At 38.5% G+C, this 18,385-nt stretch overlaps 1 protein-coding gene across 2 annotated transcripts; it reads left to right on the top strand.

The window, feature by feature from the left end:
- The first annotated feature begins 2,339 nt into the window (after nt 1-2,339).
- Nucleotides 2,340-18,298, top strand: LOC112967987 (inactive pancreatic lipase-related protein 1-like). 2 transcript variants are annotated; one of them, XM_026069728.1, is made up of 12 exons: nt 2,340-2,388; nt 3,210-3,364; nt 3,935-4,060; nt 6,271-6,405; nt 7,523-7,631; nt 10,389-10,508; nt 10,742-10,861; nt 12,318-12,436; nt 13,595-13,724; nt 15,009-15,120; nt 16,884-17,051; nt 18,235-18,298. In XM_026069728.1, exons 1-12 carry the CDS (start codon nt 2,340-2,342, stop codon nt 18,296-18,298), a joined length of 1,407 nt encoding a protein of 468 aa, XP_025925513.1. The 2 variants fall into 2 exon arrangements, with proteins under 2 accessions (XP_025925513.1, XP_025925512.1); XM_026069727.1 differs by having other exon boundaries at nt 3,210-3,373; nt 3,938-4,060.
- Nucleotides 18,299-18,385: the final 87 nt, after the last annotated feature.

The raw sequence follows: 18,385 nt of genomic DNA, 5'->3' as shown, positions 1-18,385 counted from the left end.
ATGGTTTTCTAAAAAGACTTTGAATAACTCCAGGGTTTATGAATACTGGGATTGACTATTTTACATTAAAATGAACGCTACTGCTCTGCAAAGCATGACATATGTGAGTCACTTGAAGGTCTGAGAGACTGAGGCATTGGATATTCTTTCAAGTATAAATAACAAACTCTAAGTCAATGAGCAGGAAGAAAATGGAAAATGAGTTAATCTTTTACTTTTTCCCACTTCCCTGTGTCTGAGAAATAATGAACAAGCATTTGGGTATAAAAATTAACTTCCAATAGATATCAATAGAAATACAGTATTAAAAATATATTTCTAATGAGTATAAAGATTTGAATAAAATAATTAACAAAAAGAACAACAGCCAGCATAGTATTCTTGTATACTCTATAGTAAACTGTACCAAGTTTACTATAAACCAAGGCTGTACAAAATTAAAAATGTAATTAAACACTAGTCTGGGGATCAGGCAAGAAAGATGTGCGATCATAAACTTGGAGATTTTACAGGTGGTAAAGGAAGTGCTAACAATGCCAGGAAGCACTACGCCATGTTCCAGAAGAAACCTACCTCAAATCTTTTTCACCAGCTCATAAAATACATGGGAAAGGCTGTTCCATCCTCAGTTTGAACAAGTATTTAATAAAACTCATCATTGTATTAGGACATCTGCAGATTCTCCTGAACCATTGATATGGACTTATTTTCAAACTGTAATGCTACTTCAATTGAGGATGGGACAACTCAGCTCAAAAGTGATGTTTTAAAAAAATTAAAGATCTTTACCACTATTTAAAAAATACTATGCATGATAGCAGTGAGATACATATGTACACAGCTGATATCCATTTGGTCCTTCGCACAGGTGGAGATTAGGAAACATTAGCTCTGTAAAGGTATGTGGCCATAGCCAAAAAGCATAGCTAGGTTGACAAAGCTTTTCAGATGCAGAGTTAACTGAGGTCACTTTTCTTCTTGAGTCCACTTATGCTCTTCTCCTAGGAATGAATAAGACCAAGGGGTTCCTAGACATAGTTCATTTGCACAGAACTGTGTTACATCTTTTAGCTGAAGTCTTTTATAGAATGGCCTACTGAGTTCTGCAGTCCTGTTACAAAACTTCACGATGCAAAGCAGCCATTTTGCAATGGCTGGGGGAATTTTGTATTTTCTTGCTGTGTATTTCCAGCATGTTTGCTCTCAGGTCATCACTCAGGATTTTCTCAGGACAAGGATCTTCTCAAAACTTGGTTTACATGGGGAGTATAGAAAGAGTTCAAAGGGACAGACAACTGACCTTTTATATCCCAGTATTTCAATGAGCAAATGAAAGGGACACCAGGAGATCAGCCTCTTTCACTATGAAAAGATGTACCAGTCCCACAAAGAAATTTCCCTAAAGGGATAAGGCTTCTCTGAACTGAGCTGATATCAGGAAATGGCCACCAAGGACCCAGAAGCATAGGAGCATTTCACAAACAAATTCACTTGAGAGAGGGTAGGAAAGGGAATTTAAAGCCTATGTGGTCCCCCAATAAATCCCTAGTTGACCCTATATCCCAACCACACAACACTCCTAAAAGAAAAAGGCATCCTTACTAAAACAATGCCCTAAATGTACTGCTACCCCGACCCACATAATTCTTTCTAATGTCCCATCAACAACATGTTGCTTCTTGGGAACCCACTATCTCAAATTACCCTACTTTTAGATCTCCAATCCTATTCTGGACTCCAGCACACCAGTTCAAGAAATCTATGTCCATGGATTTTGGAGTTGTTATAGCAATCACCAGTTAAAGAGGTTCTCCAACTTAACTATAAACTATAATCTGAAATAAACAAATTTTCCTATCTTTCTGGGAATGTTTCCAAGGATAAAGCATATTATAAAAGTGCATGCAAAGTTTGTTAGCTAGTGCATGGAGTTTCAAGGCTGCACTGTAAGTAGTTGGGTTCATTTTTTTATTACTTTGTCAGGTAGATGCCTTCCTAAGACAGCAGTTCAAAGGGGGGCTGCCCCTCATATTGACATCTTTATGCTACTTTTAAAGTAGCTCGAATGCATCCCAATAGCAGTGTAGCCCTGACTGGAGAAAAGTCACTCTGGACTTAGGCTATGAGCCTTTAATAGATTTTGCAGCCTCGCAATCACCACTGCAGCTAGCTATTATAAAACTGACTCATACACGTCTCACACATGAAACAGGCACAGATACAAGTTGCAGAGAAGACAAAGGGTCCTTTTCACCACGAGAAAAATTCAGCACACCAAAGCTAGCTTGCCAATCAGGCAGGTTAGCAAGTCCTAGCTGTTTCTTTTTTCACTGTTGTAGATGCTTGGAATTTGGATACTTGCTCTGTTTCTGGTCAGCACAGCCAGAGGTAAGAATGTGGGTTTAGTTTTAATACAGACTTTCTACATTGCTATATTTCATGAGATGATAGTATTCTACGCTACAGTGTCTCTACACTAACTGACTGGGGTTACATTGTACTCATTCACGAACAAGAACAGCGAGATGAGTGTGTGTGTGTGTGTGTGTGTGTGTGTGTGTGTGTGTGTTGGGGGTGGAGGGGCGGAGGGGTTGTCCTCTCTCTTCTCCACTCTGGAAAACCCACCCTAGGGCCATGCAATTAGAAGCATGAGTTTTTTCTATCTCAAAGCAAACCCATTGCACTTGTTTTCTCTATTGGACCAAGGTGTAAGGAAACAATTCTTTGTACTCTTCTTTAGTGCTGGAAAGGCAGAAAATGCAAGGAGGGGACAGCCCAATGGGCATATAGCTTCATACTCAGCAGAAGGCACTGGCTGGTATAAAATTTCTCATGTACAATGTAGTCAGCTGCTCAGCACAGTTTCAGGTTACTGCTGATTATTTGCAACATCTTGGCTCGGTATTAGGAAAAATTGATCAGCTGTCTTTGTGTTAGGCAAAAGACAGCAGAGGAAAAATACCCAAGGCAGGGTACAGAAACTCCATTGAATACCTTCTCTATTTACAGGCAATAGGGTGGCTACTTTCCTTGGGGTATACTGCAGCCTTTACAGAGCTGAGAGACCAACTGTTGGTCTTTGCCTTATTTTAACTGTAGGAGTTTCAACAGACCAAGAGACTGCTAGAGGGAAGAAGCTATGTATTATTACTAGACTGCTTGACTTCTTTGCTCATTCACATGTTAATGATCTGATCTGTGCGCTACAGGCAAAGAAGTTTGCTATGAACGGCTTGGATGTTTCTCAGATGATATACCATGGTCTGGGACTGTGGAAAGACCCGTCTATAAGTTACCCTGGAATCCAGAAAAGATAGACACCCGCTTCCTCCTATACACAAGAGAAAATCCTGATAACTTTCAAGTAAGAACTGTTGTGGTTTAAACCTTCTTAGATCACATGCAAAAAGAACACATAAACACAGACTCAAGCTAACAGTGTTCCTGGAAAATGTTAGAAATGGCCATCGCTCCAGTTTATTCAAGAGACAACCTTTTCCAGCTTCTTGGAAAAGTCTGTGGGGCAGAATTCTCACTGACAGCTCTTTTGCTACAGCAAAGAAATTCTCCACCAGCCCTCATGAAGCAACACACACCCACTTTTCTGTAAGACCACTGAGAAGTACTAGGAAACTGCACATCTATAAAGTTGTTGAGTAAATGTTTCCACATATGAGGAAAACATATTAAAAGTAAATTCCTGGTTGCCCCAAGATATGTGACAAAGCTTGCCTTGGTTTGAATGGAAATGCAAACCTTAAGTCATGTGAATACTTGCAGATAAGCTTAGTGTTACATAATATTTAAATGCCTATACAAATGAACGCAGTTCTGGTCTTCAATAACAACAAGTGTTTTCTAGTTCCATCACAATTTTAATAAGCTCTTTACAAAAAACAGATTTAAATATTTAATAATTCAATATCCACAACAGGAGATCTCTGCAATTGATGCCTCAACAATCGAGCAATCAAATTTTAATGCAAGCAGGATAACCAGATTTATTACACATGGATTTATAGACAAAGGAGAAGAAAACTGGCTGTCAGACATGTGTAAGGTATGTACCATATGGAGATCCTATCCTTGTGAGTTTCCTTATTATGCATTCATAATACATTCCTATAAATTGTCTATTTTCTCTATTTCTAGCCAATTTCTCTCATGCTACTTGTACTGATAAGAAGGGGGAAATGACCACTTATTTTCAAAATGTCAGCAACTCAAATATGTAGCTCTGCACCTTGAGGAAAAACTTCAGGCAAAATGAACCACGTTCATAAGTGAAGTGAGTGAGAAGGATTTGCTCAATCCATGTCTTTATTTGTGGTAAAAACAATATAAACCCTGAGGCAAGTTGTTGCTTAGGAATGAGCGTGATTACAAAAATCACTGCAGATTTATAACTATTGCCTCGTACTTCTGCAGACAAGAGACAGGTTTCTAGGTGTGGGAAGTCCATCACACAGGTATGGACTGCCAGTTGGGTATTGGAGGCTGAGGACATGGACTGACCATTAACAGAAGCAACAATATTGTCAAAATTCATAGCCAGAAGGGACCTCAGAGGATCATTTCATAACAATACCACTCAACCTAGAAGTTGCTATGAATAGTGGGTGAAGTACAAAGCACTCTTACTGATTTTGCACCATTTCTCCAATTTGTCAACTTATTTCTTAATCCTGTCCCCATACACAGTTGCAATTCCTACTGACCTGGTGTCTTCTCAAATCCTATAAATATCCTTTCTATTCCAGTTGCTAATAAAAGCAAGGAATTTTATGGAGCGTAGAACAAAATACAAGCTGACAGCTTATGATACTTTCTGGATAGGGTTTTTCAATTAACTATCCACACAACTACAACTTTGTTTAAAATATATATCCCTATTTTACTTATGAGAATGTTATAAAGAACAATGTGAAAATCCACGTAAATCAAGGTTTTATAATTATTGCATCCCCACTACCTGATTCTCTTTGTTACCTAGCCAAAAGAAAAGAAGTTAGATTTGTTTGAGAGTTTCTCTTTGAAAAATTTCTGCTGATTATCACTTATATATATCTAGGAATGTTTGTTGGATTTATTAGTTAATAATTTGTTCGAAGTATCATAAACAGATTGAAGTTTTATAATTTTCAGTCTCTCATTTTCCAGTCTAACAAAACAGAGTTTTGTTTTGCCCTCTTCTGTTTCTCTGGAACCTCACAGTCAAAAAGATGGTTTCAAATAGCTCGCATTTTGCTTCAGCTAGTCCCCTTAAATCCTTTTGGTTGATTTTCATTAGGCTGTACAGACTTGAAATAAATCTTTAATTTCTTTCCCTATTCTGGCCTGGGATTTTATCACACTATTCCAATTTATTGCAAAAAAAATTCAGTCTCAATGCATCTTTTTAAATAAAGAATGGAGCAAAAAAGGTTGTGAGTACTTCAGCCTTTCTATGTGTTCTTTGTTCTCCTTCTTATTAAGTAATAGTGCTACGTGCACCTTTATTTTCACCATTTCTAACATATTCACAGACAATTCTATTGCCTTTTCTGTCCTTCGCTAGTTGTAACTTGCTTTGCATGCTTTTCTATGTCTCAACATAAAGGAAAGTAGAATAAATATATCAAAGCTGCTAAAGCAAAATATACTTAACAAAACAATCCAGCTCAGAGGAGAAAAGCAAGGCTTCAGATTCTGTGGCAGACAATGAAGTATCTGCCCGTATATATATATGCCAAAATAAAGCCATGAATCTGAAATGAATATTCACTGACAGCAGCAATTTATACACCCTCTTAACAAAACACATGCACTGTTTTCTAAGAATCCATAACATGAAAACACTCTTGATTTTAATGATGATAAAATGCAAGTTCTAATTGAATTTATAATTAAAGATGTACTTTTAAATCACTTAAGTGAATCAGTACATGAGTAGAGCTCTTCTTTAATGTTACATACATAGCTTGATTGAAGTTGAAACTTAAAAGTACCAATATTCATCCTATTTTCTCCTCTGTAGAAATTACTGCTTTGGGCATTTGAAATGATGGTGTGGCCATTACTGCAATAAACCACCTATTTCAATATCGTGTGAGCACACATGTGCCTGTGTGCAAGCAGGCCACAGATACATGCTAAGAGTTTGTTTCTTAAAATGTTTTCATAGGAATTGATACAGCATTTATGAGTTTGGCTGTAATAAGCAACATAAATCAACTTCAGATTGCATTTGCTGTGGAACTGTTTGGTTTTTACTTTTGTTTTACAAACCAGAGGATGTTTACAGTGGAAGATGTGAACTGTATCTGCATAGACTGGAAAAAAGGCTCGAGATGTCAGTATACCCAGGCATCAAACAACGTCCGTGTTGTAGGCGCTGAAATAGCTTATTTTGTAAATGTTCTTATGGTAAGAATCTTCTGGTTGTAAAGCTATAGTCATAATGTTGATTTAAATATATATATATATGATTCAGGAACTTTTAAGTATGCAGTGTGCATGTAACCAGCAAAAAACATTTTTTCCTACTCAGTGATTATTTTAGAAGTTCTGCTGAAAACAATAGACTTGTTTTTTTCAAGTTATAGAAACATAATAGCAGGGTTAGGTAACTTACAGATATGAATTTCTACCAGATATCCCCATAGTACAGCTGAATAGTTACTCCATATATGTTAACAGATGTAAAGAGTTTTAAATATGCAGAAATAATTAACATAGCAAACTGCCTTCTCATGGCAACAAAATCTACAAAACAGCCCTTAAGAATGACAGTAAACCAGCTGGCAGTTAGCAGCAGCTGCAGAACAACTGCTACTTCTCAGGTGAGCAAAAAAGTTTGGGAACAAATAGGAACTTCCTAGCTGCCGCAGAGGAAAGCTGTTGTACACAGTGCCTAAATCTACAGAAGCTGCTATATGCCCCCTTTCTTAGCCATTTGTGCAAAGTGAAGACACTTTACTTGGAAAGCGAGGCTTGGTTCAAAGCTTTGCTTTAGTCTAAGTAAGTGCTCTGAACACATTTCCCATGGAGACCTCTAAGTTACTAAATTATACAGTATGCTGGGGTTAGGAGTGCTGTAACCCACGTCTCACTCTCTACATCTGCATTCCAGCCACTGAATTATAACCCCAAAAGGCTGAAGGCATCTCTTCTTTCATCTCCACCTCAAGCTTATGGGATATCTGCCCTGCTAGATGTAGCTGAGAATCCTTTCCAGGTTGAACCTTGCAACTCAGATAAGCAATCTGTGAATCTCACTGAGTCTAGAATTTAGAAAAGATACAGAGCCCCTCAGGACTCTATTATAAACAGGAACCTCCAAAAGAGGGCAACAGCTGGATAAGGGGTTTTGGACATAAGTACCCAAACCACAAACAGATGCTGAAATTCTGTAGGATTCCCTTGGAGACTGGGCCCTGAGTCTGTTGTCAAACTAAGAGTAGCTTTGCAGTCCTTCTTTACTTCTCCCTACTGTTGATGAAAATTGAAATCTTTTTTTTTTTTACATTACTATTTTCCTCAGGAAAAATTTGGATACTCTCTAGCCAATGTCCACATAATTGGTCACAGCCTTGGAGCACATGTGGCAGGTGAGGCTGGGAGAAGGAGGCCAGGGATTGGAAGAATAACTGGTAAGTCAGAATTAAGAAAGACACCACAGCTTAGCAAAACGTTGCCTCCCATTTTCCCCTACAATTACATCTGACTGTGGGCTGTAGTTCAGTCAAAGGTTATTTGGGCAATATATAATTTACCATCTTCTCACAGTGCAGCCTGGAGCAGTACCCAGGTAGGTGTGGGAAAACAGCCCAATTTGATGGTTATTTTGTGTGCCTATGTTTACACAGCAATGCAAAGGCTCCATACAGCTAAAAGCACCCAGATCCCTTGCAATAACATCAGCTGACCTGGTCAGGAACCTTTACAGTTGCAGCAATTACTATAAAACTCTCTGGTGCTCCGACCCAGCAACATCACTGGAGGGAGCAGTTTGTGCTCCCTGAAGAGAGTCTCTGAAGCTGCATTACCTAAGGGCTGATGTTGTCCCTGTGAATGCTCAGAAAGTGATTATCTGTACCTGCACCCTGTGCCCACGGCAGGGGAAGTTGTTGCTTTCTTCTCCATATGGCAGGATTCCTCTACTGTCACCTGAATTTCAGACGTGGGCCTATAATGGGCCCACAGCTAGCTCCAGACTAACTCTAGTCTGGAACAGCACAAAACTGATGCCATAACATACTGACATTCCACTGAGACTGCTAAAAATGAACTCACAATAATTAACACGGAACCTGAACCAGCTTTAGCAGCTATGATTGTTTTTCTAAACCATTTGTTCAACACTACTATAATATAACAGACCAAGAAAGTCTCTGTCTTCCTCATCCTGGCAGCTTCTCTCCTGCCATCCTCATCTTTCATTATTCCAGCCTGTTATATAGCAACACATCTGGTGCATATCACTCACTGCTTGCAGGCCCCACCAAAGCATGCTAGAAGCAGCACAACAGTGAGCAGTTAGTTATTTTGTACCACTGTTTTGCTATCAGTTTTGCTAACAGTTCTGAGTTGAGACACTTTAAATGAACATGGACTTGTTCTCTTCCTTTTTAGTATGCTGTACCAATCAGTTTTCATCTTGCTAGCATGGAATTGCTCTATTTTCTTTCCCTGCTGTGAGTTACACACACTGAGCTCTGAGAAAGTAAGAAAGCAGAGGCTTTTTTTCTCTTTACTGCTGACCTAGGTTTTCCCTTTTAGTTCTTTCAAAGAAGATATTTTTGGATCTAGTTTACTTTAGAGATGCTCAAATGTCACCCTGAATATGAAGTCTATGGACATTCTCCACTGGGCTAAAAAATAGTCTCTCTGTCTTATAAGACATAATTGATCAAGCTTCTGTGACTACTACCAGAAGTGTTTTGATCTTCCCTTGTGGTATGTCAGGAGATCCAAAAGCAAGTTTTCATTTTTCAGCATTCTTTGGCTTGTCACCCGCACTCTATCCAAACTAGTTGAGAGCAAATAACTCTTGAAGGAACCTCACCATTTTGTAATCCTATTATTACACACAAGACTTAAATGATGAAAATGTTTACTCCAGAGAGGCAAGAATAAGTTCCTGAGAAGTGCAGGCTTTCTTAGCACACAGTGACAGGCAGCTTCCACCTGGAGTAGGAGCGCCAGAGCAACACAGCCTCTGAATAACCATTCACCATGTCCCTACATCTTTCTTCAAGGAATAGCCCTTGTCTTTCTTAAATTTTTAAGTGACTCTTAAAAAAAGCAAATGGCAATCAAATATGCACATTTATTATAATATGTATTCATTGCTAAAAGAGGTATTCCAGATGCCTCACAAAGCACAGACTACATTTTGACTATTTTAAAATACATTTGGTACTCTCCCAGAAAACAAAACTGAAAAGAGGTACTATCACATAAACTTGTGATAAACCCACTCCTTCTCAAAATACAGGTAATTCATCCTGCAGTGTGCACTATTTAGCAATTTTTAACATGTTCAGCACTTACAAAATTTAAAGCTACTTGTTTGATCTCCTTATTCATCATACAGGCAGTGCCAAGGGTAGTGTGCATTAAACAGAGTGACTTTTCACACACAGAAGACAATTTCAGATGTTATCAACACAGCCCTTTTCAATTACTACATTTCCTCAGGGACTTGGGGCTTCCTGAGCTTTGGACTAACAGTTTTGTAAACTAACAGCCTACCAAATTCAGTCCACAAGCAAAACCAAATCTGCTTCCCAAGGACAATAAGAGATGTAAGTATAAGATAATATGTTTTGTAATTTGCAAGACTTTACAAGCTCCTGAAATTGCTGCAGCAATTTGAGCAAATGAATACCATTTCATGCTAGGATCAGAAGCAAAGATCATGATTTCAAAACCAGACATTTGAGAACTAAGTTCCAAAATCTGGATTGGGGGCCACCAGTAGGCATATTGGTTTTCAGTAGTTCAAGAACTTGGCAGTACTACCAGTATCAACTCCTGAATTGGTCAAACAAGGTACTCTAGAAACCATGCAGACAAGCTATATGGGATGCAGACACAGTAGCCTCAATTTGGGCAACATTTTCTTTCTAGTTAAACTTCTCTCAAAATAATAATATATTCAAGTGTTGGAATTCAATATTGATGTAAATCAGTAAAATTCAATAGGTATGCATACGCATTTCTCCTGCCTGGGATTCCACCCTAAGTAAAAGCATGCCATCCCTTTTTTAACGCCTATACTCTTTAGATACAAGGAGCCATAGAGAGCTATAAATGTGACATTAGTCATATACAATCATACTGTTATATAGAAAGATACATCTGTATCTCTTTATCTATATGCAACACAAATATTTTTCTTTCAGGACTGGACCCTGCTCAACCTTATTTTCAAGGCACTCCAATTGAAGTCAGACTGGATAAGTCTGATGCAAACTTTGTTGATGTTATTCACACCGATTCAGCTCCCACCATCCCCAACTTGGGTGAGTGTTCACCTTGCATTATTACTTATTTATTTAAGCTCTGTGGCACTTGAGTGTCTTAATCATCAATCATGACTCAATCGTGCTAGGTGCTGTGCAGACGTAACAAAAATACCATTCCAGTCACTGAGAGCTCATGTTCTAAAGTACCACAGACAAACTTCATGCCAGCAGCTGTATGTATGAGACAATATTCATTTAAAATGTGCTTACCCCTGCTTTAAATACTTCAGGTTTTGGAATGAGCTCAGCTGTAGGACATCTCGATTTTTATCCAAATGGAGGAGAGCAAATGCCAGGTTGTAAGAAGAATCCTATTTCACAGGTTGTAGATCTTGATGGCATCTGGGAAGGTAAGTATGTTAATTCAGAGGAAGGTCACCCTCAAAATGTAATGACTTAACTTTTCTTATTTCGAGTGTTTTGTATTAGGTGTTGGTGTGTCTGTCAACAATGACAGCCACAGAGTGCAGTGAAACTCTTATGTTCAGACATACCATATTCCAGAACCTATTCCCATACAGGGATCAAAAAGTGAATAATACAAGGGGTTTGCTTCTAGAAAAATAAGTCTGCTCTGAAGTATCTAACAGTAGAAACAAACGCTACTTAAACTGTGCCAAATTTTGGAATGGTCTGTAACAACACATTTAAGTTTGTTTCTATTATTTAGTTACCTAGCAGCAATACTGGGTGGAGTAGGACAATGATACTCACATCTCCTTCTATTATGCAATTCTTCGGCTGCAATTTTTCTGCGATAGAGCAATATATTTTTATTAGTTTCTCTTTTGAAGTTACCTGTTACAAATCTAGGTTGCATAGAAACAATGTCATTGTGACTATTTTCAGTCAGCTAAAAAAAGATTGGCTGCTCAGATACATTTTTGTTTATTCTTTGTTTTGCATGGTTCTAGTAAAAGCTCTTCTTATTAGAAAATTTCCATATAGTATCATAAAGTTAAATTGTACTTCACAAAACATAAAAACATGTTTTCTGCTCTGGAAACTTTTTAATATATGACCCCTTTCAGTATATAAACTCTGGGAATCCAAGAACCTAATCGTGAGACCTCCTTCCACAGGTTTTATTCAATGCAGCATTACCTTTTTTTTTTTTTTTTTTNTTTTTTTTTTTTTTTTTTTTTTGTGCCAGAGTAAACTTGTTATCAATAATGGGGAATTAAATCACAAAGAAATATTTGTGTTGTATATCACATATATATCACATATATATCATCTTCTTTTTACTCTAAAGTCAGGAAAATTAAGGAACTCAATAGAAATAACTTATTCGTTATTTACATTTTGAGATTCTCCCTTCCTTAAACATGCTCCAAATAATAATAATAATAATAATAATTTTGTTTCGAAGTCCTCAGTTGGAACAGATCAGCATTGCCCTAGGAAGTTCATTGTTAAATACCTTTCATTTGGTTTCTTTTTGTTAAGGTAATGCAAACTGTTGCCTACAAAAGACCTGTTTCATGCAATCCTCATTTCTATTGTGAAACTCAGTCAGATTACTTAAGTGTTTGTGAGGGGATAGAAGGGGGATGAGCTGAGCTGCACAGTAATTCTCTACAATGCATTTCAAGTTTGCATTTTATGCCTGTTGAGTCCATGGCATTCCTTGGAGCATCAATTCATAATAAAAACGGTTCAAATCTCAAGTTTGACACTCCAAGAACTGCAACAAGGTTCTTGAGGAGGGATGATGCAGTCAAAAGACATGGCAAGTGCTATGTCAGTATCCTTTCTCATATATTAACAGAAATGAAGAACTAACCTGGGAGCATCTTTTCACAGGAACTCGGGACTTTGTGGCTTGCAATCATTTGCGGAGTTACAAGTATTACTCTGACAGTATTATCTTCCCTGATGGATTTCTAGGCTATCCTTGTGCTTCATATGATGTTTTTGAAACAGTAAGTATTTTCAGACCTTCTGGATGGACCATTTTAAAAGCAGTGGCTCTTATCTATGCATCTGAAGTTCAACCTATTTATGCTAGCTTGCACTCAATGAGTGTATTTGTAAGAGAAGTGAGGGGCATCTTAAAGTACTGTAGCTCAAGCAGCTGGCATGCACCAAAGCAAGAAAAGGTAACAACACAGCAGAGGTATTCCTGGTTCTGTGCTGATGTGAAAGCCATAAGGTACTTAACCAGAGCTGGTGTGGCTTCCCCAGGCCTACTCTGCTGTGTCAATCCAGGGAACAGGTAAGGAGTGCCTCCCCCGGTAATCACTGACTGTATTTATCAAACAGCAATAAGCAGAATCCCATACTGTAGCAGGTGAGCTTTCAAATATGGTTTAAGTATTCTCTATTCAAAACAATAGGAAGTAAAATAATATGTAATGGCGTCTCAAGGTCAGTCCATGGTCAAAGTACTGTGGTGACTTAAGATGGCCTCAAGGACAAAACATGTGGGCTTATGGACCAAGGTCAGGGAACTCTTCCCTGTCCCTGACTTGGAGGTACTGAACTACAACCTAATGTTAGCAGGGAGGTAATAGGCTCATTATATCCTGCAGCCAGGCAGCACAGACAGAAGAGAACAGGGCAAATAACAAGTATAAAAATGTGTAGTGCTTAGAATGAACGTTATAGCTTCTGAGCACCTGACGGAGGCTTCTCAGATCAATTTGGGAGGAGGTGACTACCTGCTTCTGTCACCATGGTGGAAAGCTGCATTTTTAGGACAAAACACAGAAGAATGAAGAGCCCTTGTTGACCCAGCCTGAAAATATAAGGGGACATCATTCTTTCTTATCAAAGAGTTGCTGGAAGGACACCTCATCTTCCATACTCTAGTTCATGCTTACTCAAAAATGTCACTGGTGTGGATGGAGCGAGCTAAATGGCACACGAAAAACCAAGGATCCCTGAAAAATCAGAGCCTTTGAGGAAGTTGGGTAGCTTATACGAGGTTTTCCTATTTACAGAAAGGATTATTTGAAAATTGTTGTTGCTGTAATTCAGAACCAATTAAGTAGGTATGTTAAAATAAGTTCTATGACTGATTTTTTGTTTTCTTAGCTGTGTTGGTAAACTTTGTTAATGGATCTGCTTGTTTTCACTAGGAAAGTTGTTTCCCGTGCCCAAAAGATGGATGCCCAAATATGGGTCACTTCGCAGATAAATTCAAAGGGAAAATTAAAACTCAGTTCATGAAACTTTACCTGAATACTGGAGAGGCCAAAAATTTTACTCGTGAGTCTTGAATGTTTCCACTGCTATCTGGTCCTTGTAAACATCTCTCCCTCCCCTCCATTTTACAATTAATTTGAACAGATGAACAGAGCCTACAGCAGTGCAATGACTGGTTCTCATGTCTTTTCCTCTTCTGCCCCAATACAAATATCCAGTTTTAGGACCTCCACTACAAAAACAGTGTCGACAAACTGGAGAGAGCGAAGTGGAGGCCACCAAGATGCGTAGGAGGCTGGGACACATTACGTAGAAAGAGATGCCAGGGAGCTGGGTTTGTTTAGTCCTAAGAAGAGAAGGCTGGGGGTGGGAGATCCAGTTTCTCTTTTTAACTTCCTAAAATGGAGTCATAGAAAAGAGAGAGCCASACTGCACTAAGAGGTGCATGGAGAGTGGATGCAGAGAAGTTGCAGCAAGGGAAATTCTTATTAGAAATTAAGAGAAAACAATCACAATGAAAGTGGTTAAATGCAAGAACAGGGGCCCAGAGAAGCTGTGGAAACTCCATCCTCGGAGATATTCAAAAATTCAACTAGACAGCGTTCTGAGCAACCCTACTGAAGTTGGCCCTGCTTTGAGAAGGGGACGGACCAGATGACCTCCAGAGGTCCTCTACAACCTAAGTTATCCTATACATTCTAAAATATCAGCTCTCATAAGACAGCTCTTCCTTCCCCTTTGTAAACAAGAATGGGAGGGAGAAAAGATGCTTTTGCTAATTGCACGCTAAAGGTAAGTTCCCATTTACAGAAAGGATTTTCCTTGGCTTCAGTGTTTATTTGTTTTTACATTCCTTTTACACTGCTTACATACTAGTCAATATCAGTATTCACTTCCAACACATTTAAATGCCTCCCTCTTTCCAATGTCACTTTGTATGTAAAAACTTCCATGGTCAAAATGCTGAGGCCTGTACTGTCTCCACCACATTATGGACTAGCTTTCTCTTTCCAGAAAATAACAAAAATCTCTACCCAATTCTTATGTTGTTACGTAGACATTGGGACACAATGACAAATCTGATTTGCTAGTATTTTATATTTGCTCTGCCTGGTTATAACCCAATGAAAAATAGGGAGCACAAAGATTCATGTGTGAGAACATTGTGGTAAATCCATTCAGTCCAGACAGCCTGGGATGTGGCCTTGAGCTGAAAGTCAAAGACAGTGATAATTTTCTTTTGCTTTCAACTACAGTGTAGGATACTGACCAAAAAACCCAAGACTTGATGTTTTGGAGACTATTTTCTGTGGGTACAATCTAGCTTACTGTATTTCTTCTGTATAGGTTGGAGGTACAAGGTATCTGTGACGCTCTCTGGGAAGAGTAAAGTAAACGGATATGCAAATATTGCCTTGTATGGAAGTAATGGGAACACTAAGCAGCATCAGATTTTCCAGTAAGTTCAAAATTTAATAGAAAAGAAACTTCTCCTATAGAATGTTTAGTTTGTATTTTTAATACTTTTGTTTAAATTGGTCCTATTTTACAGACCAAATTTTGCCTTCAGGTACAGCTCCCTGATAGAAATGCAGAAACAGTTCAGTCACTGTGGATTTACATTTGAAGGGCAAAAGTTAGAATGCAGCCCCTCATCTTTCCTAACTGAAAAAATAATCGTGATCTTGACTACACCACATAATTTTGGTGTAGCTTGTTTGATGTCTGGCATAGGTGTTATTGAATTTATGCTAGCAGAACTCTGATCTCTTTGTCTTTGCTATTCTTGAAAAATGTTGCTTACAGCTAAAGTTACCTTGTGTTTCACTTCATAAAAATCTGCTTTTTGTTGTTCATGACTTTGCCTGCTTAAGCTGAAGTTGCTTGCTTGAGTCATGTGGTTTTGTTTATTTGAATTTTTCTTCATTTCAACTAAAATAGCTGAAACTATGAAAAATGGGGAGCATTCATTCTGATTTTGTTGTTGTTGTTCTTGAGATGCAGTAACCCTTCCACTCTTCAGAGAATAACTTCACATTTGCCAGAAGGTGTTTGCTATGAGTTAACCTCAGTTTGCATGCAGTCACCTGAGATGAGGCTGCCAGTACTGAATGGGCTCCAGCACATTAAAGCTGCTATTTGCAGCTGCAGAGCCTGTGTCAGTTCAGTTCCTGGGAGTGAGCAATTCTTTCGCAGTAAATGATGCCCTAGCCTACCAGGGATCTTTGTGGAGCAGAGAAACAAAGAGGCAAAACGACTGTCTGTGCTGTCTCCCATTACTTCCACTACCATAAGCCATTTAATAGGGAGAAGACAGAGTGAACATCCTCACCTGAACGCAGATGAATCAAAGTGCAAAGCTTGGGGAAGGAATAAAAATGTCACCACCTGTCTTTCTCATGAAGCTTGTTAATATTGTAGAGATTTTGCCTTGGCGATCCTACTGGGTCCTCTGTTTTTCCCCTCCTGTTCTCTCAGGCTGTGCCTACAATGATGGTTCTACAACCATAACCACATCACACATTCAAATGTCTCTTGACTTCGTACAGCAGGGGTAAATTTTAGAAAGTAGCTCTTCACCTTCAGACTGTGGGAATGGGAGGTGGGGGGCAAAGGAAGAGGATTGAAGTGTTGACTCATATTCAGCAAGATTTAGTAGCTGAAGCCATTACCAGTCTCAAATTGCTGCCATTTAGAGCTTGCTACACTGGTGTGACAAGAATTAAGTAGTTGTTTATGTTAGTATGCCAGATTATAAACTATGGTGACCCAAGAGCAGATAGACATTTGACACAGCCACACTGCTGCAAGTCTAGGAATATCAGGTAGACAGCCACAGCTGGTGGATAATCCTTTTGGCCATCCCAAACAAATCCAACATCTGTATCATATAAATCAGTTAACACTAAATTAGATTACATCTATATGCAAAACTTGGTGCAAACGCGGCCCACATAATGAACAGGGAGCAAGCTATACTTCTCCACAGGGATTTCCTTTGGCTGGGTCCTCATTGTGAGGTAAGATTGCAGTGCAACAGGCCTACCTGCCTTTGCATCTTTCAAGAAACACTGGGCAACAACACTGTTACCATACTATAAACTAAACTCCATCTCATTACCTACATACTACTAATGCTACCACAGCCAACCAGTTGACTGGATTGGTAACTAATATTAAATGTCAGCATGCCTCATGTCTATCAACTTTTCTTTTTCAAAGGGGATCCCTCAAACCAGACAGTACTTATACAAAATTAATTGATGTAGAAGTTAATATTGGAACAGTTACGAAGGTAAAATTTCTTTGGAACAACAACTGGATAAATCCAACTTTGCCTAAACTAGGGGCTGCAAACGTCACTGTGCAATCTGGAGAAAATAGAGAAGAGTAAGTATATCCATTAAGACAATCTTGAAAGTTACTTGGGGAAGAGACAAAATTATATGTGGGGTAAAAGCATTTGCACGAGAAGAGCTGTTTAAAGCATTAAAAGACTCTAAAGAAAACCTTTAATTTTCTTCCTTTCAAGATACTGCTAATCCATAATTCCATTTACTAGTACTTCAGCCCTTTTTCTTAAATAACTTCAAAGAAAAATTTAAAATACATCTAGGCTTTAGAAGAGCAAATTTCCTGTATAGCTCTTTGGTAAGAAAAATTAGTACTGACTTGGATTATCAGCATTGTTCTTGCCAAGTTCCTACTCCCTGTCTACAAGAAGTGCTTATCCATATCTGAGCTTGCATTAGGATGACTGACTCACTGTCAGTTGAAATCAGTGGAAGTTTTCCACTGATATTGACGGTCCTTAAGATCATGTTTGACAAGAACCAATGGTAATAATAGGCCTACCATTCCAGTGAACAAGGCTAATACTTGGAAGCTGTGCTTGAAAGACTAAATCTAAAGTTTATTGAAACCGACTAAAATAGACTTCTGGAGACTTCAGTGGATAGTGGCTTGGATGCTCAGATTATAGAAGCCTGACTTACTGATCCAGTATACGACCAGCTATGTCATTTTATCCACCCCATGACTGGAGACTTAGAGGAGAGGGCACAGTAAATGTTTTAGGCCCATATAAAAATTCATAGTTAAAATGTAATCACATGAAAGAGAACACGGGAGACAGTTTCAAGCAAAGCAAAATAATTACAGCCCAGCAGCACTACCACTGAGCAGAGCTCCTAAGTTCTGTTGTAGTTTTTATTTACCAAAACATCTTGCTGACAAAGAGTGTTTCAGTAAATATGCACTCACTCTTCTATTGGCTCATGCCCCTAGCACTAGCATCTAGCATCTATCTAGTGCTGGTAGCACACAAATTGGAGGAAAAAAAATTGTAAAGATAAAGGAAGGAAGCCAGTCAACCAGAATAAATACAGTCCCTCAATACTTTTACCAGCAGTAATATTGCGAACTTAGGAGCTCAAAGTATTCTGTGCTCTTTTCAGGTAGCAGAGCTGTGTCAAATCACAAATCATGTTGGCTTATATTAAAACAAATCCACTTGTACAACCTGAACAAATCTAGGCAACTCAAGGCATTCATATATTCTTGTTTTCTTCAGATTCCACTTCTGTGGTTCCGAAACCGTGAGGGAAGATGTTCTGCAAACTCTTACTGCTTGCTAACAACATATACAAATACCCCAAATCTTGCTATTAATAAAAGCTAGTCATGCATAAAATACTGGAGTCTGCAATCACTACAGTTATAAT

Source organism: Apteryx rowi, unplaced genomic scaffold (genome assembly GCF_003343035.1).
Source record: "Apteryx rowi isolate R43461 unplaced genomic scaffold, aptRow1 scaffold_3, whole genome shotgun sequence".
In the NCBI taxonomy this organism is placed as follows: Eukaryota; Metazoa; Chordata; class Aves; order Apterygiformes; family Apterygidae; genus Apteryx; species Apteryx rowi.
This window is presented reverse-complemented; position numbering and strand designations above follow the sequence as displayed.